At 38.4% G+C, this 27284-nt stretch overlaps 1 protein-coding gene across 1 annotated transcript; it reads right to left on the bottom strand.

Moving 5' to 3' along the window:
• On the bottom strand, nucleotides 1-27010 carry LOC141073615 (membrane-spanning 4-domains subfamily A member 4A-like). Its single transcript, XM_073560915.1, has 6 exons — nucleotides 26868-27010; nucleotides 19302-19421; nucleotides 18036-18092; nucleotides 14174-14323; nucleotides 7221-7343; nucleotides 1-820 (listed from the first exon to the last, which is right to left on the bottom strand). The coding sequence occupies exons 1-6, from the start codon at nucleotides 26997-26999 to the stop codon at nucleotides 782-784; spliced, it is 621 nt and encodes a 206-aa protein (XP_073417016.1). The 5' UTR covers nucleotides 27000-27010; the 3' UTR covers nucleotides 1-781.
• Nucleotides 27011-27284: the final 274 nt, after the last annotated feature.

Here is a 27284-nt window from a genome sequence, read left to right as displayed (position 1 = left end):
TAAGAAAGCGAAATAAACCCCTTTCTTTATTTTTTTGCATTGACTTTTCATATTTTACAAATTATATGTTGTCCACTTGTTAATTATATACTATGAATAAGTTTACCCAATTACATCTCACTTTTGTTATTTCATACTTAGCAAATTATTATTCGTATACTGCTTATACAAGAAAAGTGCGTCAAAAAGTGCTTGCAGTACAATTTTTTTTATGTAAACGTAGCCTTAGGATCCATTGACATGTCTAAGTTTTGCATATGTGTTTTATTTATCTCTTTTTGCAGGTAGAAAATGAACCTATTATAGTCATTCACATGTCCTTTTTTTGCACACCAATTGTACACAAAAATAAAGAAGTGGACACATATCGGAGTCTGAGTCTGGTCAGATTCAAGGACAAGACTGATGTATATCAATGAATGGGTCTGTGATGCAATGGACAGCACACAGATGCTATCCTTGTTGTGTCCAGTACTGTTGTTAGAAAACATAGACATGCAAATCCAGTCTAAGGCTGGTTTCATATGTCCGATTTTCACATTCCGTATACAGACTACAATTTCGGGAAGGGCCATGGCTTTCCTGACTTTGGCTCAAAAGCTTATAGGCATATTTTTAGCTGCTGAGTTTAGATCAGGAGACCCACGGTCGGTGTGGAAATTGCACTTCGAACACTGACGGTTAAACTCGGACTTGTGAAGTTGATCTTTGATTCAGTCCAAATTAAGTAATTCCATTCATTTCAGCTGCTGCATGTTGCATGAAGATGGATTCTGAATTATCAGAACTTGGTAGGGGTTGGGTTCTGGACTATCATGACCTGTAAATATATCCAAAAGTAAAAAATATTTTATTAATTATTACAGTAATGTGAATTATGAAATCAAATTCTGAATCTAGAAAAAATACTAATTATTTCCTTTGAAGAGGATCTCTCACCAAGTCAAAAGTGGAAATTTGTTGCTTCTATTTCTTTCTGCTACTCCTCTAATTATTCAATTTTTTTTTTTAAATCTCTTTTAATTTTGTTCTAATTGTTATATTCTTAAACAAGGAATCATGGTTCAGAGGCTAATAATGCAGAGCAGCCTAAGTCACGCCCCTGAGAATTCTGTAAGCCACGCCCTTTTGGAAAAGACCATAAACATTTGTATTAAATAAAGACTATCCCATATTAGATTCAATGGTTGGTGTACTGCTTGAATCTAATATAGGTAACAATGGTTATTGGTCTGATGCTGCTTGTGATCTGGTGATTTACGGCCAGACACATCGATAATCTGCATTTGAACTTTCAATATGTGAAATATAGCCACAACTTAACATGCATGTGTTTGGTGAGACACCTATATTTATGACACTTGTGGACTAGTGACACACAGACTATGTGCATTGATAATTGATTTACAATTAGACACCTGATACATGTAATATGGTCATAACTTACATGCATATATTTAGTGCTGCATTTGTATTCATGGCATATATAATTACCGGTATGTGCAATGACATATATAATATTCCAACAGTCAATATACAGTCATGGTCAAAAGTGTTAAAAGTGCTGGAACACTTGAAATTAATGCAGAAAATTAAATATTTCTCCTAGAAAAAGACTGCGATTACACATTTTTCGTTATACATATGCTTATTTCATTTGTGTGCATTGGAACATCATGACAAAGGCAAAAAGGACAAAATTTCACAAAAAATGGGCAAGACAAAATTGTTGACACCTTTCCAAAATTGTGGGTAAAAAAACTTTGGTTCAATCATGTGTTGCTTGTTCAAACGCATCCGTGGCAAGTAACAGTTGTGGGCAATATGAAAAACACAACTGAAACCAGATAAAAAGGGGAGAAGTTATCTTAATATTTTTATGTGTCTGTGTGTGAAACACTAAGCATGGAGAACAGAAAGAGGCGAAGAGAACTGTCTCAGGTCTTGAGAACCAAAATGGTTGAAAAATATCAATAATCTCAGGGTTACAGTTCCATCTCCAGAGACTGATGTTGCTTTGTCCACGTTGCACAACATAATCAAGAAATTTACAACCCATGGCCCTGTAGATAATATCCCTGGATGTGGACATCAGAGAAGAATTGATGAAAGGTTGCAACGCAGGATAGCCTGGATGGTGGATAAGCATCCACAATCAAGTTCCAAAGAAATTCAAACTGTCCTGCAGGCTCAGGTTGCAGTGTCGATGCAAACTATCTGTTGACATTTGAATGAAATGAAACACTGTACAAGAGACCGAGAAGGCCCACACTGGTCACAAAAAGACATAAAAAAGCTACACTGCAATTTGCCAAAGTGTACATGAGTAAGCCAAAATCCTTCTAGGAAAGTGCTTTGTGAACAGATCAGACCAAAATAGAGCTTTTTGGTAATTCTACTGTTTACCAAAAATTTAATGAGGCCGACAAAATAGAACCTACAGTTAAAAATGGTGGAGGTTTTAAAGATGTTTTGGGGTTGTTTTGCTGCCACTGGTATTGGGTGCCTTCACTGTGTGCAAGGCATCATGAAATCTGAAGATGGCCAAAAGATTTTAGGTTGCAATGTAGTGTTCAGTGGCAGAAAACTGGGTTTGCATCCTAGGTCATGACTATAAATATAATTGAAGAAGCACTCAAAAAATGGATGAAAACAAAGCGCTGGAGAATTCTGAAGTAGTCACCCATGAGTCTGTATCTAAATCCCATTGAACACCTGTGGAGAGATTTTAAAATTGCTGTAAGAATAAAGCAGCTTTTAAATCTGAGAGACCTGGAGCAGTTTGCAGAAGAGTGGTCAAAAATTTCAGTTGAGCATTGTAAGAAACTTGTTGATAGTTATAGGAAGCAATTGATTGCAGTTACAATGAAGGAAATAATTATTTGATCCCTTGCTGATTTTGATTTTGCAAGTTTGCCCACTGACAAAGACATGAACAGTCTATAATTTTAAGGGTAGATTTGTAACATTAAGATATAGAATATTAAAAATAAAATCCAGAAAATCACATTGTATAAATTATATAAATGTATTTGCATTTTGCAGTGAGAAATAAAATATTTGATCCCCAACCAACCATTAAGAGATCTGGCTCCTACAGACTAGCTAGATGCTCCTTTAAAAAGATTTTATAAAAGATAGCTGTCCACAGACTCAATTAATCAGTCAGACTCTAACCTCTACAACATGGGCAAGACCAAAGAGCTTTATAAGGATATCAAGGACAAGATCATAGACCTGCACAAAACTGGAATGGGCAATAAAACTATAAGTAAGTTGAGACAACTGTTGGTGCAATAGTAAGAAAATGGAAGAAATACATCGATCTGGGGCACCATGCAAAATCTCACTTCGTGGGGTATCCTTGATCAAGAGGAAGGTGAGAGATCAGTCTAAAACTACAGTGGGGGAACTTGCTAATGACCTCAAGGCAGCTGGGGCCACAGTCACCAAGAAAACCATTGGTAACACATTACGCCGTAAAGGTTTAAAATCCTGCTGTGCCCGCAAGGTCCCCCTGCTCAAGAAGGCACATGTGCAGGCCCATCTGAAGTTTGCCAATGAACACCTGGATGATTCTGTGAGTGATTGGGAGAAGGTGCTGTGGTCAGAGGAGACAAAAATTGAGCTCTTTGGCATTAACTCAACTCGCTGTGTTTGGAGGAAGAGAAATGCTGGCTATGACCCAAAGAACACCATCCCCACTGTCAAGCATGGAGGTGGAAACATTATGTTTTGGGGGTGTTTCTCATCTAAGGGCACAGGACTACTTCACCGCATCAATGGGAGAATGGATGGAGCCATGTAGAGTAAAATCTTGAGTGACAGCCTCATTTCCTCCACCAGGACATGGATCGTGGCTGGGTCCTCCAGGAAGACAATTACCCAAAACATACAGCCTAGGAAACAAAGGAGTGGCTCATAAAGAATCACATTTAGGCTATGTGCACATGTACTTTTGAGAGCTGCGGATTTGTAAAAAAATCGCAGGTAAATCTGCAGGTCAAAAGTCCTGCGGTTTAGCTTGCGGTTTAGCCCTGCAGTTTCACACCTCATAATGGGTAAGGTGTGAAACCGCAGCGGAATCCGTAGAAAGAATTGACATGCTGCAGATTGTAACCCGCAGCAAATCCGCGTGGAAAAATCCGCAGCATGTGCACAGCGTTTTTGGTATTACCATTGAAAACAATGGTACTGTACAACGTCGCAGAAACTGCTGCAGACCCGCAGGGCCAGAAACGCTGTGGATCCGCAGCAGAATCCGCACCGTGTGCACATAGCCTAAGGTCATGGAGTGGACTAGCCAGTCTCCAGACCTTAATCCCATAGAAAACTTATGGAGGGAGTTCAAGCTCCGAGTTGGCAAGCGACAGTCGCAAAATGCAAATAAATGTATATAATTTATACAATGTGATTTTCTGGATTTTATTTTAGATATTCTCTCAATCTTAAAATTAACCTACCCTTAAATTATAGACTGTTCATGTGTTTGTCAGTGAGAAAACTGACATCAGCAAGGGATCAAATAATTATTTCCTTCACTGTATTTATTTCAAAGGGTGTGCAACCAAATATTAACTTGTTTGTACGAACAGTTTTGTCCAGCCCATTTTTGGGTTTTGCAGTTTGCAGGTTTTTTCTCTAGTTTTGTGTTTTTAATACATTCAAAAGGAAATAAACAAGTGTATAACAAAACTTGTGCAATTGCAATAAGTTTCTGGGAGAAATACTTCACTTTCTTGGAACAATTACAAGGGTGCCAACACTTTTGGCCATGACTGTACGTACATGGTTGCACTCTAAATGCAGTTTTTATATCATGTGAATGGCTACCTTCACTTACACGAATAAAATCATTTGCACCTTATTATGGGGGTCATTTTGCAATCAAATAAATGTCAGCATAATTACGTCTTCATATTTCAACGTAATTGAATGTTTTCATCCTGTGTTCACTCATAGACATACAAATTGATGTGCACCGTTACTGTATATAGACAGTGGATCCATAAAGTATGATGCTATTTTATATACTTATGTTTTCTGTTGCATTTATACTATAGATATACTGTATACAGCCATATGCACTGGCACTTGATATATGTATGGATGCCCAACATATGTAAGTTACCCTAGCTGGTATTGTTCATACATGTGTTTATAATTGAATATTATTAATATTATTTAAAACCCACACATATGTATTCACCGCTATTGCCTGTGATCATATATTAAACTACAAGTCATGATATGAATGTATCTATAATATAATTCTTATTTTTTTGTATGTAGCCTTGTGGACTCTCAGTTCTTTTAATTTTTGTCGGATATATATATATATTATATATATTTTTGAGTCACTATGCCATTATGCCACTATATTATGTAATCAATATGAACATCTGAAATTATATAGAAATTAAAAATTCAATGCAGTACTATTAGTAGTAGTGGCATTAGTAGTGAAATATTAAATACACCTTTATTGCTACCTTAGAGTTTAATAGGGTAACTAGCAGCCAGATGCTGATAATCAAATGCCCTTGAATGATTGTCCATCACCAAATGTGACCACCTATGTAAAAGCAGAAGTTTGGACAGTTTGCTGGTCTGGAGCAGCAAAACATGTATTGAAGCAATGCCAAGGAAAGGAAAACATCAGCCATAACCAATCATCAACTTTTAGGCTGTGTGCCCACGTAGCTTTTTTTTTTAAGCATTTTTGATGCGTTTTTCGGGTCAAAGCGCATCAAAAACGCTTAAAAGAAGCATCCCATTCATTTAAATGCATTTTGGCCTTTTTGTGCCAATGGATGCGTTTTTTACCGCTAAGGAAACGCTTAGCGGTAAGAAACGCAGCATGTTCATTAATTTCCGCTTAGGTCTGCATTTTTGGCTATTTCCTATAGTCCAAAAGACGCGCGGAAAAAAAACGCATCAAAACCGCGCGTTTTTTGTGCAAAAATCGTGGCAAAAACGCGCGTTTTCTGGAAAGGAGAACCCGTTTCCTGAGCGTTTAAAAAACGCTACGTGGGCACATAGCCTTGCGGTTAAACATAAGCGGATTATAATCAGGGCAATCTGGGCTACTGCCTGGGCCCAAGACTAGATTGTCCTCATTATAATATTTTTGCACCACCACTGGTGGCGCTTATCGTCATTAGGGAGAGTTCCTGTTGCTCTGCTGCCACCAATAGAAAGCCGGAGCAATGACTTAATCGCACGGCTGCATCATTTACCATGTATGCAGTGGCAAGAAGAGGAAGGAAGCAGAGCTGCAAGGGATCGCCAGGAGAGATTTATTTATTTTTTAATTTCTTTAAAGTGAATGAATTGGGGTGGGGGGGATGGGTGAAATCACATTATGATATAATGCATTTGGATGGGGATTGGGGAGAGAACAATATGTTATAATGAATTGGGATGGAGAGGGGTGAGAGAACAGTATGTTATAATGAATTGGGATGGGGGGATTGGTGAGAGCACAATATATTGTAATGAATTGGGATATCATCCCCTCTTGTTAGGTATAGTCCCGTCCGTTCTTACATAGTATCCTCTATTGTTATGTTTAGCTCTGTAAGTAAGGGAAATTGGCATATACTTAGTACACCAGAGCACCTGTGTGTTCATCACGTGAGCTATGACATGACCTCCCAATAATATCATGTGACATGTCACGTGATACATCAGGAGCTGGGGAGTCCATACACCCTAAACCACTAAGGCCCTGGCTATCCTTAATCCACCCCTGCATTTATACCATTACGAATCTAGGATTTATACCTGGGACTACTAGCTAAAAAAGGGAGCTGTGCACTAGTACCCAGGTTCATACGTGGATTAGGAGTTCCCAATAGTCTCTGGTGTTCCTCTGCTTATTGGAGACTTGCATACAGACCTACACAATAATATGGACCTGCATTGTAGGGGGAAAGAGGGTAGGGCAATATGGATGCCTCCAGGAACACAGCATTAGAATGTTACATAGGGCAATCAAGGGAGAAAGAAGGATAATACTTTAAGAAGCACTTTGTCTTTTATTACTTTTCCCTTAAATGGTTAGTGTCTTGTATATGGATGGCAATCACTATAAAAATGTATTAATTTTCATACACAATGCCTGGATGGTGTACATACATAAGTACATAATGATCATTAGCAAGACAGCAAGGTACAGAATAAGTATGACTAAGCATGGCTACAGACTGGTACCATACCTGGGGCGCAGTCGGAGTCTTCTGTTTTAGTGAGCGAATACTAAATGCCACGGCTGAGGCAGACATGCTGAACTGCAGGACTGTGATTAACACTATGTGGATAAGAGTGATCAAGCGAATAACCTAAAATAAGAGTAAATGCATGAGTAATCCAGAAAAACAACATTATGCTCAGAATAGGTTATCACTTGTATTGGAGCTTCAGCGCAAGTTTTACTGGAGGAAAAAAGCAATATGCTACAAAAAAGGAACATTACTAATGCCAGCAATATTTGAGACATTAGACATGTCCTCTGATACTGCTCATTGGTCTGATTAAGGCTATGTGCCCACGTTAGCGTTTTAAATAACCGGACTCCTTCCCAGAAACCGCGAGTTTATTTCCGCGTGATTTTTACACAAAAACCGTGCGTTTGATGCGTTTTTTTCCGCGCAGTTTCTGGAAAGCTTGGAAACATCTAAAAACGCGGACCTATGCGGAAAATAATGAGCATGCTGCGTTTTTAGACGCTAAGCGTTTTCTTAGCGGAAAAAAAACGCATGCATTGGCACAAAAAGCCAAAAATGCATTAAATTGAATGGAAAGCTTCTTTTAATTGTTTCTAGAAATCAACCAAAAAGACAAGCAGTCAAGAAATTCATGAAAGGTAATATTTTATTAGTAATACATATAAAATATGGACAATACGGTACATGGAATTAGGGGGAATACAGAATAAGCGTGCCCAGTGGCAAAAAGGCCGAATACACTGCAAACGCAGCACCAGGATAATTAACCTAATATACAAAATGACAAATAGACACCCTTCATAGAAAGTCAGAGAAACGTCATTGTAAATACCATAGTTAATAAGTATATCAAAGAATCATTAGCCCTGAGGAAGGAGCTGTACACTCCGAAATGCGCGTCGGAGTTAGGCTGACACCACTGCCTTCACTGCTTCCAGGTAATGACACCGCAATCATAATGATTTATTTGTTACTGAACCTATTGTGAGCACTTGCTCTGGAATGGCTCCTTCTGTGCTATGTCGGGGAGTCTTGTCAGTGTCTAACTATGGGTATTAGCATTTTCTGTGTGATGATTCTTTGATATACTTATTAACTTTGGTATTTACAATGAACTTTCTCTGACTTTCTATGAAGGGTGTCTATTTGTCATTTTGTATATTAGGTTAATTATCCTGGTGCTGCGTTTGCAGTGTATTCGGCCTTTTTGCCACTGGGCACGCTTATTCTGTATTTCCCCTAATTCCATGTACCGTATTGTCCATATTTTATATGTATTGCTAATAAAATATTACCTTTTATGGATTTCTTGACTGCTTGTCTTTTTGTTTGATTTCTAGTAAGTTTGCAGTTATCCTGCTTTAGTCCTGAGCATATATATATATATATATATATATATATATATATATATATATATATATATATATATATATATATATTTTTTTTGATCAATTCCTTTTGATCTATTTAGCCATGTGATTTTTAATGTCCTTGCCTTCCACATACATTATGTCTACTACTGGAGAGGGAGGACTGGGAGCTTGCATCGCATCCAAATGAAAACCACTTTGGGCTGAGTTCATTGATCCACAGGTGGGTGCATGAATACGCTGGTGAGCACAGCAAATGTCCACAAGAAGAAAAAGTTCGTTCAGCACACCGGCATAAATGAAAAAAAACTTTATTAGGCTAATATGCCATATTAAAATGTAAAAAACACCTGACGCGTTTCCGGTGCACAAAGGCACCCTTCGTCATAGGTAAATAAAAACAATATGCATAGAAAAATAAATACAGGTTACAAACCAATCACAAAGCTTGCAATTAATTACAAAATGTGGCAACACATGAAAGGAAAAGTGAACAGTTCCTTGCAATGATACAGATCACTCCAGGATTGAAGTTCCCTAGAGAAAAAAAAAAAAAAAAAAAAAAAGTACAATAATATAAATGGATATATCCAAAAGTAATTAAATAAATCCAAGGTAATCTTCCAATGGAAAATGGATTTTCTGCGCAGAAATGAATAATTCCATGCAAAAGGTGTGAATGAGTGCCTATGGACAATATAAAGTTAGTCAGAATCAAAAAGAAATTTTTTTTTTTTTTTTTTTTTTTTTTTACACCTCAAAAATAATTTATAGATGCGCAGAAATGAGTGGTTCCATGCAAAAGGTATAAATAGGTACCTACAAACAATATATGGAATTAATAACAATCAAATTTTTCGAGTTTTTTGCACGTATAATAAAATATTTAATGCAGAGAGTATGAATGAGTGCTTGCGAACAATATAAAGAATTAGTCAACAAAAAAAACAAAAAAAAAAAAAAAAGAAAAAGTTTTTTTGGACTTGAAAAATAAGTTATAGATACGCAGGAATAAAATGTTCCATGCAAGAGGTGTGAATAAGTGCCTACAAGCAATATATAAACTTGATGACAATCAAATGGAATTTTTAGCACATAAATGAAAAATAAGTTATAGACACATAGCAATCAATGGTGGAACTATTGCAGAATGCTTGATAAACATATGAATAAAATAAGAACTGTGAGATAAATTCTATGCTTTCCTGGTATAATAAAATAAATACGCAAAATAAACTAAATACAGATCACTGTAAAATTATTTTTGACAGAAAAAACTAATAAGTACATAAATTCCATTAATAAATATAGAACAAATCATTCCTGAACTTCATCCCATTTGGAGATTTAGTGTCTAATTTTAATATCCAAAAAGCTTCACGTATATTTAATAGCTTGTGTCTATCACCACCTCGTGCAGGAGTTTTAACCTTTTCTAGACCATAGAAAGCAAATGAATCCATATTGCTATGATGAGCATGAACGAAGTGTTTTACTGCTCCTGAATAGGAAGCGTTTCTTTGGTCTATATTTCTGATATGTTCAGCTATTCTTTTTTTTAGTTTGCGTATAGTACAGCCGATATACTGAATCTTACACTCTGTGCAACAAATGCAATAAACGATAAACTGACTGTCACAATTGATGAAAGATGTAATTTGTTGAGAAAAACCTTGGTATGAAAAAATAAATTTAGATTTGTCTATTGCATGTGTGCAGACATTGCACCTGGAACCAGCGCATTTGTAAAATCCAGTGGAAGTAATCCAAGTCCGAATTTTTTCTGGTAATTTTAAAAGACTGGGAGAAAGATAATTTGCCAAACTAGTTCCCCTTCGGGCAACATAACGGCAGCCAGATTGTATGATTTGTCTTAATTTAGTGTCTTGGTTTGTGAAGGGCAGATATTTTTTCACAATTTCTTTAATTTGATTGAATTGGGGGCTGAATGGTGTTGAAAAAGTCACCATATGATCAGTACAAGCTGAGGATTTTTCCTTTAAGCTGGTAAATCTTGGTTTGTTCATCACTTTATGGAAAGCATTACTGACAATTTGATTATTGTAACCTCGATCAAAAAGACGTTTTTTTATGACTTTACTTTCTTGTAAAAACAAGGCATTGTCTGAACATAAACGTTTAGCCCTATTGAATTCCCCATAGGGGATGGACTTTGATCGAGGTTACAATAATCAAATTGTCAGCAATGCTTTCCATAAAGTGATGAACAAACCAAGGTTTACCAGTTTAAAGGAAAAATCCTCAGCTTGTGCTGATCATATGGTGACTTTTTCAACACCATTCAGCCCCCAATTCAATCAAATTAAAGAAATTGTGAAAAAATATCTGCCCGTCACAAACCAAGACACTAAATTAAGACAAATCATACAATCTGGCTGCCGTTATGTTGCCCGAAGGGGAACTAGTTTGGCAAATTATCTTTCTCCCAGTCTTTTAAAATCACCAGAAAAAATTCGGACTTGGATTACTTCCACTGGATTTTACAAATGCGCTGGTTCCAGGTGCAATGTCTGCACACATGCAATAGACAAATCTAAATTTATTTTTTCATACCAAGGTTTTTCTCAACAAATCACATCTTTCATCAATTGTGACAGTCAGTTTGTCGTTTATTGCATTTGTTGCACAGAGTGTAAGATTCAGTATATCGGCTGTACTATACGCAAACTAAAAAAAAGAATAGCTGAACATATCAGAAATATAGACCAAAGAAACGCTTCCTATTCAGGAGCAGTAAAACACTTTGTTCATGCTCATCATAGCAATATGGATTCATTTGCTTTCTATGGTCTAGAAAAGGTTAAAACTCCTGCACGAGGTGGTGATAGACACAAGCTATTAAATATACGCGAAGCTTTTTGGATATTAAAATTAGACACTAAATCTCCAAATGGGATGAAGTTCAGGAACGATTTGTTCTATATTTATTAATGGAATTTATGTACTTATTAGTTTTTTCTGTCAAAAATAATTTTACAGTGATCTGTATTTAGTTTATTTTGCGTATTTATTTTATTATACCAGGAAAGCATAGAATTTATATCTCAGTTCTTATTTTATTCATATGTTTATCAAGCATTCTGCAATAGTTCCACCATTGATTGCTATGTGTCTATAACTTATTTTTCATTTATGTGCTAAAAATTCCATTTGATTGTCATCAAGTTTATATATTGCTTGTAGGCACTTATTCACACATCTTGCATGGAACATTTTATTCCTGCGTATCTATAACTTATTTTTCAAGTTCAAAAAAACTTTTTCCCTTTTTTTTGTTGACTAATTCTTTATATTGTTCGCAAGCACTCATTCATACTCTCTGCATGAAATATTTTATTATACGTGCAAAAAACTCCATTTGATTGTTATTAATTCCATATATTGTTTGTAGGTACCTATTTATACCTTTTGCATGGAACCACTCATTTCTGCGCATCTATAAATTATTTTTGAGGTGTAAAAAAAAAAAAAAAAAAAAAATATATATATTTCTTTTTGATTCTGACTAACTTTATATTGTCCATAGGCACTCATTCACACCTTTTGCATGGAATTATTCATTTCTGCGCAGAAAATCCATTTTCCATTGGAAGATTACCTTGGAGTTATCTAATTACTTTTAGATATATCCATTTATATTATCGTACTTTTTTTTTTTTCTCTAGGGAACTTCAATCCTGGAGTGATCTGTATCATTGCAAGGAACTGTTCACTTTTCCTTTCATGTGTTGCCACTTTTTGTAATTAATTGCAAGCTTTATGATTGTAACCTGTATATATTTTTCTATGCATATTGTTTTTATTTACCTATGACTAAGGGTGCCTTTGTGCACCGGAAACGCGTCAGGTGTTTTTTACATTTTAATATGGCATATTAGCCTAATAAAGTTTTTTTCATTTATGCCGGTGTGCTGAACAAACTTTTTCTTCTTATGTCTACTACTATTTTACTTCATTTTAAGTGTTTCTGAAGCGTCTGATCCAGCACAAACTCTTCAAAAACGCTTAAAAAAAAACGCAACGTGGGCACACAGCCTGAATGTGGAATATTATATTCCAAACTAGACCCGGGATTAATCCCTTAATGGCACAATATTTTTATTGTATTTGCATATTGTATTCCAGTTTCAATTCAGGAGTTGCTAATCTGCGATTTGTGAAGATTCATATGTAATTCAGACCCTACAACAAAAGCATCTGAAACGCTGATCAGATTTTGAAATAATGGTTGTGGTCTTTTCAAAGTTTGGCACACTTGTTGGCAGCAAATTATTCAGGATACTCTCCAAGCATGTGACAGCAGAGCTTCTTTATTCAAGAACAATCAGGAACAATATATGATAAACTTAATAGATCAGGAATAGATCAATTGTGTGTCTCTGTTTGTGCAGCATCTGCAGCAGGCTGCTTCCCTCATACACAGACACAGAAAAAACAGGAAATACAGTCACATGCTCTCCCTGTGTGAGTCTCTGGGAGTTTTTTTTTAACTTTATAAACAGCATACAAATCTAGCAACTAAGCACTCAGGCAGGGTAGATCACGATTCCACCCGCACCTATTGCGGGCACTTGTCAACTGATATGTCCCGGCTTTGATGCGGGCTCACCGGCGGATCCCACATCAAAGCAGGGGTACTGCCATCGGACGTACTATCCCATCCGATGGCAGTAAGGGGTTGAGGGCTCATACTCACATGCTAGAAACTGGGGCAAGTCTCGCACGTCAATACCCGGCACTGCCACCGGCACTCGGATTGGAGTGTTCAGCTGCATAGAAACACATGCAGCTGAACGCTCCAATCCGAGTGCCGGTGGCAGTGCCGGGTATTGACGTGCGAGACTCGTCCCAGTTTCTCGCATGTGAGTATAAGCCCTAAAGGTGAAGACAGCGGTGGGTAAGTATAATATTATGGTATGGGACTTTAGATTAGTAGCACCACTCCAGAGCTGAAAAGAAATGCTGGATTGGTGCTTTAAGTGGGCCTGTGTGCTCTCAAATGCCAGGGCTGAATTTCAGTCCAAGTCTGTCCCAAGGAAACATATTTGGGTAAGGCCAGATGTGGCGAATGCTAGGGCCATACCTTTTTGTTGGTGAAACACCTTTTACCACACAGAATCAAAGAATTTATTCTCAACCGTGACGCGAATGACACACATGGCCTCACTCTAATTGCATTTCATCACTGACAACATTTGATTGCAGGGGGAGGGTTAAATACAGGCAGCTATTCACAGGACTGAATGGTAGTTCTATATTATGTGTGGCTTCTGACATGATGCTAAACATATATTACTAAAACAGCAAATCATTTTTAAAATCTATGAAATATTGTAGATCAATACTGTAGAACATTATAGATCACAGAACGATTGACCTGGCTTCAGAGTGACCCCATTATGCTCCACAGTTGTACCTCACCTCTTACTATAGAGTATTCTAATTTACGACAGTTACTGGTTTCCACTTTATAACTATGGACTCTTTCCAAAGTTCACTCTGCATAAATGAGACAGGAAACTATTATAATATTGTGGGAAATATAACACTTACCAGGATGGCATCTTGAAATAAAGAGCATGGATTTGAGAAACATGGTCCATATCTATAATAATATGGACGAGCCAAATCAATAATGACCAGTGAAAATTCACACAATGCGATTAGACTGCTGATCACATTTGTGCCCAACGTTCCCTTAACCTAAAATGATAAGAAAGAAAAAATAATCTCAGATCTGCTTATTAAATCCAGATTCTGTACTTTATCTACTAATGCAGTCTAATATACAATAACTGGCTGGATTCATGCAAGCAGGCTGCAATTCATGCTGCCAATATTTTGGGAAGCATGAATCACCTGACAGGTCTCCACAGTTTTATAATCAAGGCAAAGTGTGAACACACTCTTAAGTTGTCCAATAAATATCAGAGCCATCTGTGATTGGAACCCCTCTCTTCAGTGAGAGCATTCACTCATCTTAGGGCTCATACTCACTGGCGAGTAATACGGATGAGTGCAATCTAATAAAAAGAGAAAAAAAAAAATAGGATTGCACTCGGACCAATGTTATTCAATAGGTGACATCTCATTTGTGATTTTTTTCTCAGAAGAAATCGGACTGAGGAGAAAAAAAAAAAAAAAAAAAAAAAAAATCGCATGCATATTGCTGTGATTCTCGGACGAGACTCGCCAATGCAAGTCAATGTTTGCGAGAAAAAAAAAATAATCAGACAGCACTCTCACCATGCGTGTGCTGTCCAATTCTTACGCAACGGTGTCCTTTGAAAAGCCAGCAATTCATGTCCAGCTACTGTAAAATTACACTGGCATGTTAGGTCAGTGTTATGACAGGTTATGGTGTCCGTTTTTTGGGATGCTGAAGGAATTATGGTGGACTTTTTGGAGAAGGGAGCCACTATTACGGGCTCCTACTACGCAGAACAAATAAGAAGATTGCGGGAGGCTATCAAGGAGAAAAGGCGCGGTAAACTGTGGGCTGGAGTGCTGTTTCACCAAGATAACGCACCAGCTCACAAAGCTGCAGTTGCCATGGCTACCATTCAAGAAGCGGGCTTTGAACTGGTAGAACACCCCCCCATTCGCCAGATCTAGCCCCCAGTGACTTCTTTCTCTTTCCTCGGCTCAAGGAACACCTCCGGGGCAAGAAATTTGACGACAACAGCGACGTGATAACCGCTGTTGGGGAGTTTTTTGAGGGTCAAGATCAAGAATTTTTTTCGAAGGGAATTCTAAGTTTAGAAAAGAGATGGACTAAATGTATAGACTTGTTAGGAGACTATGTAGAAAGCTAAAAAATTTTTTGACCATATTCATTGTGTTTATTATTGATTACACTGGTCAACAGCATTTTTGGTGCCAAAGATATTTCATCGAATTTAGGGTATTTTTGGGGTGCTGATTCTGAATATGTCATCAGTTTTGCCAGATTGGCTCAAGTTTTTGAGATTTTTGGTATCTTATTTATAGCACTTGTTGGTAAATGCGACGCATCATCTCATTAATTTCTTTGGATTAGTACTTGAACTGAGCAGTTCTCAATATAGTTTTGTGTTAATTAGTGTTCTAAAAGTTTGTTCATAGCTTGATTTTTGCACTAACTTTATGTTGTTGTCTGTTTTCCAGTGAAAAGCATGAACTCATCATGAAGAAGTTGTCTTAACGATCCAGACTCATTCTGTTACATTTGTGGTGAATATACACTGCCAAAACATAGAAGAAACATAACACACTTCGTAAAAAAAGTGTATTTTGCCTATTTTGGGGTTATGCTTGGGGACCAAGACAAGTTTTGGGCACCACACATAGTGTGCAAAGCATGTATCGAATTATTACGAAAATGGAGCAAAGGACAAAGAAAAAGCTTCAAATTTGGTGTTCCAATGGTGTGGAGAGAGCCAAAAAATCATCATGATGACTGTTATTTATGGTAAACACAGGTACAGGCACATCTTCACAATGAGGGACAGGCCTTCTTGCAGATTCCATGTTACTCCCATTTTCGTTTCTTATGCTTATTGAATCCTTGCACTTGCACTGCACAGAAATAACAGTCATCATGATGATTTTTTGGCTCTCTCCACACCATTGGAACACCAAATTTGAAGCTTTTTCTTTGTCCTTTGCTCCATTTTCGTAATAATTCGATACATGCTTTGCACACTATGTGTGGTGCCCAAAACTTGTCTTGGTCCCCAAGCATAACCCCAAAATAGGCAAAATACACTTTTTTTACGAAGTGTGTTATGTTTCTTCTATGTTTTGGCAGTGTATATTCACCACAAATGTAACAGAATGAGTCTGGATCGTTAAGACAACTTCTTCATGATGAGTTCATGCTTTTCACTGGAAAACAGACAACAACATAAAGTTAGTGCAAAAATCAAGCTATGAACAAACTTTTAGAACACTAATTAACACAAAACTATATTGAGAACTGCTCAGTTCAAGTACTAATCCAAAGAAATTAATGAGATGATGCGTCGCATTTACCAACAAGTGCTATAAATAAGATACCAAAAATCTCAAAAACTTGAGCCAATCTGGCAAAACTGATGACATATTCAGAATCAGCACCCCAAAAATACCCCAAATTCATTAAAATATTTTGGACACCAGAAAAAAAAATTTTTTTCGTTGACCTGTGTTATCATTACTTTTAGATCGCCCCTTGTGTGTGTGTGTGTGTGTGTGTGTGTGTGTGTGTGTGTGTGTGTGTGTGTGTGTGTGTGTGTGTGTGTGTGTGTATATATATATACACACACACACGTCAGTGACATATACACATATATATATATATATATATATATATATATATATGTATTTTATATTTCATAGAGAGATACATAGTAGAGTAGTTGATAATATTTCCCTTGGTTGGATAAAAAGTTACTTTTGTTTTGTATAGATTTGTTCTGTAATTAAACTGTAAAATCATGTTAATAGAATGATAGTTCTGTTTGCTGCGTTTTTGTTCATTTTTTTCACAGGGTTTGGTTACAAAAACCTCATCCCTACAAAGTGAGTGAGAGTCTTGAAATCTATGTCAGATTTGCAGTATCTTCATATTCAGATTTGGGTGCGGATTATATGTATGTTTTGTCTGCAATAAATGTTTAGGGTATGTGCACACGCTGCGGATTCCGCTGCGTTTCCGCAGCGTTTTTGGCCGCTGCGGACCCGCAGTAGTTTTAGCTGCGGTGTACAGTACCATTCAAATGAATGGTAAAAAAAAAACGCTGTGTAGACGTTGCGGAAAAATCCGCGCGGATTTGCTGCGGTTTTGAAACCGCAGAAAGAATTGACATGTCAATTCTTTCTGCGGAATCCGCAGCGAGTTCCTATCTCCACCATTGTGGAGATGGTGAATCCGCAGGACCAAACCGCAGGCAAAACCGCTGATAATCCGCAGGTCTTTTGACCTGCGGTTTATCTGCGGTTTTTGCAAAATCCGTGCGGATTAATCCGCAGCGGATTCCGCAGCATCTGCACACACCCTTAATGTTTTCACTGAAAACACAGCATAAGTGCAGCTAAAATGTTTGTTGCATTTTTTGCAGAATTTTATCACTTTCTCATTGCTTTCTGTGGGTGAGAAAATGCTGAGAAAACATTGAAAGAATTGATATGATGCAGATTTAAGAAATCATGAAGTTCTCACATTCATTCATGAAAAAAAAGTGTGGCACTATTAAAGATCAACTTTTAATTTGCATGAAAAAAAGGAACAAAAAAGTGCTGCAAAAAATGTTTCATGTGAATGCAGCCTTACTGCTCTTTTTTGGACACTTCTGCATTGCTGGCAGAATATTTTGTCATTTGATAACGGTTACTGTGGATCAGAAATTTCTGCCTCTTTTCTTCTTTGCTCATTTGATGAAAAAAGAACACTCACCAGACTGCGAGATGTTTTTTCTGCGGCTGCGACCGTCACTGATCCTGAAATAATGTACTGCAATGAACAAAATATAAGGTAAAGTTCTCCTTCGTGACGCCATAATCATTGCCAGTCAGGTTACAAATCATCGAAAAAATAGTATATAGCAATAACAAATCGGGCCACTGAGAAAACATAATTAGCACAAGCTAGGTAGGAGGTTAGCACATTAAATGTAAAATGCTATTATAACAAAAGGAAGCCCTACGTAAAGGTATCACGAACCCCTTGTAACGTGCTCTAATATGGCATGAGGTCATAATGGAGGGGTTCCCACATTGGGATCCCTTTGGCTCTGCTCTCTAATTATCCACTAAAGGTCGGAAGTAGAGTTTCTTGTAACACAGGTCTATTCATTGAGTAATTATGGTACCTTTCTGTGCACAGTAGTGGCTGACGCTGCTTAGAGAGACACTATACAGGAGTCCCAGTGCTGAACCAGCTTTGTGGACACTTCATCCTCAGGATCATGAGGCTCTTAGCAGTCAGACACCCACCAATGACGTGGTGATGGTGTATGCTAGCAAAAATTAGCCAGAAGCAGACCATGTGCCAAAATCATTTAGGACATAACCAGAGCACTTACATATACTTGGTGTCTAATATATTGGCAATACAACATTAGTTTAATTGATGGGAAGACCATATGAAATAGTGGGGATCATTTTCACGAACTGACCCGCTGCACTAAACAACCCCCGATAAGTAACTTGTTTTTCGGTCACATAAAAGCCTGGTAACAGGCAGACGGTGCTTAGCGATGAGAACTGAACAATCTGTGTAATAGACTGTGCAGTGTGCCCTCGGATGCCATTGTTCTTGGCATCCCTGGTTCTGTTCTCTGTGATGTTTGTTTCGATGTGCTGCTGAGGATGATGAGCTGTTGTGCAGAACAAAAGTTTATTCCACCTAAGGAACAAACATTCTGCTTGTTCAGTGCGTGATCAACATCCTGCTTAGATTATCGTGGTACAAGTGTTCCTTGAAATACTCTCTCGATAATTTTGCAGTGTAAATGGACCCTGAGTCGTGGACCTCATTTGGTCATGAGCCCTTAGGCACTGCAATTAGCAGCCAGTTTATCTTAGGTGACAACCCAATTTTCTGCATCTAGTTTTCAGAAATAATACAAAATACAATAAATATTTATATAAAAAAACAGTATTAACAATTAATGCTCAAAATAAAAAGCCATAAATATCAAGAGGTGGGGTCATTACTTACCCAGGATCCTCCCCAGTGAACAATGAAGCTGGTAGCTGTTATTGAAGTGTAGGCAGTAAACGTGTAGAGCAACACAGTACCCACTAAGATTTGTACAAAGCCCAAAGAGATTTGAACAGCCTGGAATGGGATGATGAAAGAAGAGTTTGGCATCATATATTTGCATACGAGTTCACGAACAATGTTTTAGTTTTTGGTAACAATGGTCACAGGTGTACACAACAGTCAAAAACTCATCTAACGTTTGCCTTGCTGGAAAGCGACTAATGGAGGGTTATACGGCCCGGCCCTTTGAGCAATCACATACAGGTATGTACAAAGTTCTATGAGCAAAAAATGAATATTCTTTGCTCCTAAAATGTCATTTGGCAACACATCATCTATATGTGCTGCAGGTAATTAAATCGTTGCACCTGCTCGTCCTTTGGGTGTTTGCCGCTATAGGTTTTTAGGTATAGCAAAGTATAGCTGGGACATGTTTTTCCTCAATTCATTTGAGGCCAAGGCACACAGAGGTGTGTCTTTAGTATAGTGTCCAATCTAAAAAAAAAAAAAAAAGATGCCTGTGATTGTCAGATGGGCATACACACTTTGATCAAAATTAACAGTGCTCTATCTTTATTGATTGCAGAGTGTGCATTGTAGATTCAGACTGAAGGCAGCAAAGCCATGAAGAATAAAGCTTTGTCATAAATATAAAAAAAAATAAACCACTCTTGAATTGTTTTTCTTTTGTTCAGTTTGTATTAAAAAAATCTCAATAAAAATGATCAACATGTGTAATGTGCCTCAAATTGGTGCTAGTAAAAATGTAAACTTATCCTACAAAAAACAAGCCCTCATTCATTTCTGTCATTGGAAAAATAAAAAAGTTTTAGCTTTAAGTATATGGTGATTAAATAAATATTTTTTTTTAAATTGTTTCTAGTATGAGAGTAGCAAAATAACAACAAATGAAAAAATATATACTGTACATCTGACATCACTGTAATCAAACTGATCCACAGAATAAAGTTGTCTTATCAGATATAACGAACAGTGCACATAGCAAATATAAATAAATAAAAAGAATTCTTGAACTGCTGTTTTTTTGTACTTTCTGCCTCCCAAAAATCACAATTAGGGCAGTTTCACACGTCCAGATAATTCCGGTAGCGGAAAAACCGGTACCGGAGCTATCCGTGTCCGTGTGCATACGTATGTCATCCGTGTGACATCCGTGTGCTATCCTTATGTCCGTGTGTACCATCCGTGTGCTGTCCGTGTGTCCGTGTCCGTATTTTTTAAAAATTAGTTTCAATGTTAACCCTTTGACTTTTAAAAAATGCACACGGACAGCTTCCGTGTGTGGTACGTGTTTATACGGACCCATTGACTTGTATGGGTCCTTGTGATCCGTGTTGTTGCACAAAAACGGACATGTCAGCGTGTTTTGCACACGGACACACGGTCCGTGAAAACACGCTGACATCTGCATAGACACATTCATTCGAATGTGTCTACGTGTGTCAATGTCTCCGGTACGTGAGAAAACTGTCACTACACGTACCGGAGACACTGACGTGTGAAACTGCCCTAAGGCTCGGTTCACATCTATCATGTACTCTACCCTGAGGACCTATGTCAGGTTTTCCATATAAATCCTTAAAAATCATGATGCAGATCAAACTGTCGATGGAAACATTCACTATAACGAGGCAAATGCAGTCACTTTGGACACTCTCTGGCCTTTATTCTAGTGGTATCCTATTTAGACAGGCACAAAATCTCAGTTTACCTGGGATTTGTGCATACCTAAACAGTAGTTTCTGAACACATGTGGAATATTGGCCATTTTTGCATTAATTGCATAACCATTCTTGCAGTTCATTTTCTGATATTACCTTTTGTGAAAATGACAAACTTGGAGCTAAGGGTGGTTTCACATTAGCGCTTTTTAAGCGCACGCACGTCCGGGGGTAGCTCCGCCCCGAGCCGGCTCTCTGCCCGGCGTGCCCGCCCCTTGCTTGTAGCGCCGCCTCCTAGCGCACAGCGGCGCCTGCGATCGGCGCACCCTATCTTTAGCATAGGGTGCGCAGATCGTGCGCAGGCCGTGCGCTAGTTGCGCTTTGACCTGCGCTGTGCACTTTTGACGGTGCGCAGTGCGCGCCAAAATCCAAAAAGTTTGATTTTGGCGCGCACAGCGCACCGTCAAAAGTGCGCAGCGCAGGTCAAAGCGCAACTAGCGCACGGCCTGCGCACGATCTGCGCACCCTATGCTAAAGATAGGGTGCGCCGATCGCAGGCGCCGCTGTGCGCTAGGAGGCGGCGCTACAAGCAAGGGGCGGGCACGCCGGGCAGAGAGCCGGCTCGGGGGCGGAGCTACCCCCGGACGTGCGTGCGCTTAAAAAGCGCTAATGTGAAACCACCCTTAAACATGTTAGTGGGAAAAAAATCATTTTTAATTTTTATGGACCTCAGCTTAGTGATAATTGAACGTGCTCGTATAAGGTCTTATCCAAGCATGCTCGTATGCTATCCAAGTGTCTTTGGCATGCTCAAAAATTATGTTCGAGTCTCTGCAGCTGCATGTCTCATGGCTGTCAAGCAAACAGGCAATCTCTGCATGTGTAGCGGCTGTTGAACAGGCGTGAGACAAACAGCCGTGAGGACTCGAAAGAATTTTTCGAGTACACCGAAGACACTTGGTCAGCACACTAACATGCTCAGATACTAACTTATCCGAGCATGTTCGCTCATCAATACCTCTGATATAAATATTCTGTGAAATACCTGTGAGTTAAAAATGCTCAGTACACCTCCAGATAAATTCATTAAGGGGTCCAGTTTCCAAAATACTGTCACTTGTGGGGATTTTTTATTGTTCTGACACCTCAGGAATTTTGCAAATGTGACATGGTGTTCGTAATCTACTCCAGCCAAATTTGCACTCTAAAAATGAAACAGTACCTATTGACCACATATGGGGTACCACTGCATTTGGGAGAAATTGACATCTAAATAACGTTGTCCATTCTTTCCAAATAAAGCTGTTGCCAAAATGAAAATTGGAAACTAAAGAAACATTTTATGTGCACTCTGAAAATCAAACTGCGCTCCTTCTCTTCTGTGCCCTGCCGTGTGTCCAAACAGTAGTCCACTTTGCATTAATTCCTATGAAGCACCTGAAGGGTTAACAAATTTCTTGTCCTGACATTTTAAGGCTATTTGCACACGGTGCGGATTCTGCTGTGGATCCGCAGCGTTTCTGGCCCTGCGGGTCTGCAGCAGTTTCTGCTGCGTTGTACAGTACCATTCTTTGCAATGGTAAAACCAAAAACGCTGTGCACATGCTGTGGATTTTTCCGCGTGGATTTGCTGCGGGTTACAATCCGCAGCATGTCAATTCTTTGTGCGGATTCCGCTGTGGTTTCACACCTTCACCATTGTGAGGTGTGAAACCGCAGGCTAATCCGCAGGTATTTTGACCTGCAGATTTTCTCAAATCCGCGGGGACAAATCCGCAGCACCTAAAACTATGTGTGTACATAGCCTAAATACCTATAGGATGCAGTTTTTAACATAACATTTTGATGTTTTTTACAGTAGATAGGCACTTCAAAGTCCCTTCATAACTGAATAAGTCTTTAGAAAAATAGGTGTTACAAATTCTCGTGAAAAAACAAAAGCCTTCTAACAGTCTAAAAAAAAGGATATTTGAGAAACAGATATAAAATAGATCTACGGTAAATGTTTATTAATTGTTTTGCGTGGTAAAGCTATCTGGTTAAAGGATATAAACATTCATAGTTTAAAAATTGCTAATTTTTCAATATCTTCATCAAATTTCAGTTGTTTTCTTGAACGAACTCAAAACATATCACACTTAATTTTCTTCTAACATAAAGTAAAGTAACCTGGTAATATGATTATCCAGGTTAAAAGGATTGGAGAAAGCACAAAGTTATATTTTTTTTTTTTTCATTTTTTCAAGTGGCAACATTTTTCTTTGGGATATTTTTAAAAAATCTATTTGCTTTTGTCGCTATGTTCCAAGATCGGTAGCGTTTTCTCTTTTTTTTTTTGCACAATGGTGCTGTGGAAGGTCTTAGTTTTTGAGGCCTGAGCTAACGTTTTCATTGATAGCAGTTTGGGGTAGATACAATGTTTTGTTCCCTTCTTGCTAATTTGTTTTGCATAGTTGTGAGGATGCAAAAATCCGCAATTCTGGCATTTCGATTTTTTTCTCAATACACTGCAGAGGGAGAGAGCGGGATTTCGAATGGAGAGCGGGATGGCAAGTGGAGAGCGGGGCTGTGGAGGGAGAGAGCGGGACGGCCAGTGGAGAGTGGGGCTGCGGAGGGAGAGAGTAGGACAGCCAGTGGAGACAGGTGCTGCTGGGGGAGAGAGCGGAGCTGTGGAGGGAGAATGTGGGACGGCGATTGGAGAGTGGAGCTGCGGAAAGAGAGAGCGGGATGGTGAATGGAGAGCGGGGCTGCTCAGGAAGAATGCGAGACGGCGGGTGGAGAGCTGGGCTGTGGAGGTAGAGAGCGGGGCTGCAGAGGGAGAGAGCGGGACGGTGGATGTAGAGCGGGGCTGCTGAGGGATAATGCGGGACGGCGGGTGGAGAGCTGGGCCTCAGAGGGAGAGAGCGGGGCTGCAGAGGGAGAGAGCGGGACCTCAATTAGTTACTATGCATGGGCAATGCTTGGCACTTCAGCTAGTTGAAAATAAAACAACAAAAAAATACACATATTTGGTATCATTGCGATCAGAAATATCCTATCAAAATATAAACGCTATTAATCTGATCGGTAAATTATGTAACGAAAAAATTAATAAAAAAGCCAGAAAATACAATAACAGGTGATCAAAACATTGTATTTACCCCAAAATTGTATACGCAAAAACGTCAGCTCGGTGCGCAAAAAATAAGCCATCACCCAGCCCCACATCCTGAATATTGGACATGCTACGAGTCTCGGAAAATGATGCCACAAGCAAAACTTTTCTTTCTTACAAAGTTTGGAATTTGTTTTTTTACTACTGAAATAAATAAAAAAAATCACATTTGGCATCTGCGTACTTATAATGACCTGGAGAATCCTATTGTTAGGTTAGTTTTACCATACAGTGAAAATCGCAAATAAAAAAACAAAACAAAAAACAATTGTGGGATTGCACCTTTTTAGCAATTTCACTGCCCTTGAATTGTTTTTTCCATTTTCTAGTACACTACATGGTAAAATGAATAGTCTCATTCAAAAGTACAACTCGTCCAGCAAAAAACAAGACCTCACACAGCTATATTGCCAGAAAAATAAAAACGTTATGGATCTTAGAAAAATGGAGAAAAAAACGAAAGCGCAAAAAGGAAAATTGCAAGGTCATGAAGGAGTTTATTACTACAGTATTACAAAATATATAGTAAAGATCATGGTCTCCTATAAATGCCAGCCACAGGCTAATCTTCATAATAGCATTATCAAGACAGAAATGGAGTTCCTCAGCAAAACTCTCCCAGCCCCAAATATAGGTCAGGGTGCCATAACAGCAATTTAACCAAGATTAACACTCAGAAAAAGCCAATACAAAAATGGTGTGCACACCCAGTAAGTAACAATATATGGACTTTCCTAGATAGGGAGGATGTGCATGGGGTCCTTTGCTGTGGTCCTCTACTTACCACATTATCAGGGTTTCATGTACTGGCTTTAGGTGATATTTGATTTATGTTGGATATCTGATGTAATATATTTTGACATTATCATCTAGTATCATCTTATAAATGCCTGGCATTTTACATATCTCATTTTCCTGTAGTATTTATTTTTCTTGTTTGTCTTAGTGGTTCATGGACCATGAGGCCAGTGAAAATCATCCTTATGTGACTAGTGACAGATTTTCTGTGGTTTTAGATGTTTTTATCCTTACACTAGCTGAAGAGCCCGGCGCTGCCCGGGCATAGTAACTAACTGTGGTTAGTTATAGCAAATTATAATCATCCTCCATCCCATAGTCCCGTGCCCATATACCCATCACACATCCTCCATCCCATAGGCCCGTGCCCATATACCCATCACACATCCTCCATCCCATAGTCCAGTACCCATATACCCATCATACATATTCACCATCCCATAGTCGGGTGCCCATATACCCATCACACATCCTTCATCTCATAGTCCCATGCCCATATACCCATCATACATATCCTCCATCCCATAGTCCCGTGCCCATATAACCATCATACATATCCTCCATCCCATAGTCCCGTGCCCATATACCCGTCATACATATCCTCTATCCCATAGTCCCGTGCCCATATACCCATCATACATATCCTCCATCCCATAGTCCCATGCCCATATACCCATCATACATATCCGCCATCCCATAGTCCCGTGCCCATATACCCGTCATACATATCCTCCATCCCATAGTCCAGTGCACATATACCCATCACACATCCTCCATCCCATAGTCCCGTGCCCGTAGTATATCTAATAAAGTCTATTACATTTTACTCATTATTTGTGCACATTATTTTTGCAGTGGCTTTTCCATACTGATGACAACAAAACTGAGAATGAAGTAAATCTGTATCTTCTTTAACTCATGGTGACCAGGCACCATACATTTTCAGAGCTCGGTCCTGGGCTTTTACCCCTTCATTGTAAATTTACAGTGCGGGATTACAGTTATGGCAATCTAACAGGTGCAGTTCTGGTCCCCAACCGTCAGACACCGCTGGGGACCCTGGGAAGTAGATAGAAGCAGTTTATCACCACTTCTGTCTGCTCTTTTGCTAAATACATAGAGCTCAGTGAGTGCCATGCAGGAAATGGAAACATTGGCACTGCTGATGCCACTATAGGACCTGGAAATCACATGAACTTTGAGTCTCTGCCCCGCATTGCAGAGCTGCTAGGTACTGGTAGACCCATCAGCCCTGTATGTATGCCCCAAATACATGGGAAAAAATGAGCATAGAAGAAAAACTATGAGCAAATTATTTAAAAGACGCACACACAAAGCATCGGCAGAAATTAATTAAAAAATAAGTAAAATAAAAGGGAGAAAGTCGCCATTGCAAAAAAATCAGATTTTTCTTTCAATATAAAGCACATCTTATTACATAACAAAAAACAAAAAACTACACATCAATAGGTAACCACAAAACCATAATAATCTGAACAATTAATTCAACAGTTTACTTGGTGTGAAATATAAATAGTAATAAAAACAAACAAGAGTAAATTAAAATTATTTTTCTATGTGTGCATGGTGATATATATAATATATACATATTACATGAAAATTTTCATGTACCCTGAAACAGTGCTAAAAATGTATATGATTTCATCCCTGAAAAACCAAAGACTCATACAGCCATGTCAATGAAAGAATAAAAAAGTATAGAAGATGAGGCATACCCCCCAAAAAAAACCGGATGGTGACTAATGCTTTTTCAGATTTGGTCAATAAAGGGTTAAAATAGATATACACAATGTATATAGAATGTCTATAAGTGTATATACGTATTTTTAAGTTGGGTACATATTAAATTGCAATCAGTGAACTCACCCCTAGAGCTTTTGGTTGTCCTTTGAAGAAGGTTTGATGAAATGGTGGTGCTTGAATGTGTTCCACTGGGAGGCTTACAGTATTTTCCTGTGAGCCCACAATAAAGACTTCATTTGTTGCAGGGAAAGCCATATGTGCGGTTCCTGAAAATATAACGAATAGCCTAAACAGAAGAACCTAACCGTATATCTGGGAAGGTAACACAAAAAAGATTTAATCATCAGTGTAGATATCAGAAAAAAGTTGAGCGTACCTTGTATGGGAGTGCTGAGGAATACCTAGAAGATCTGCGTCCTAACAGTTTTCAGTGAGTATTTAACTCTAAAACTCCGCCCTCCACCGTTAATTAATTTTCCTAGTTTGTGACGCGAACATATTCCACCTTCAAGATAAGGCTTCATTCATTGCTCAAAAGAT

Source organism: Dendrobates tinctorius, unplaced genomic scaffold (assembly GCF_039654945.1).
Source record: "Dendrobates tinctorius isolate UK_male_01 unplaced genomic scaffold, ASM3965494v1 ptg000308l, whole genome shotgun sequence".
NCBI classification, from domain to species: domain Eukaryota; kingdom Metazoa; phylum Chordata; class Amphibia; order Anura; family Dendrobatidae; genus Dendrobates; species Dendrobates tinctorius.
This window is presented reverse-complemented; position numbering and strand designations above follow the sequence as displayed.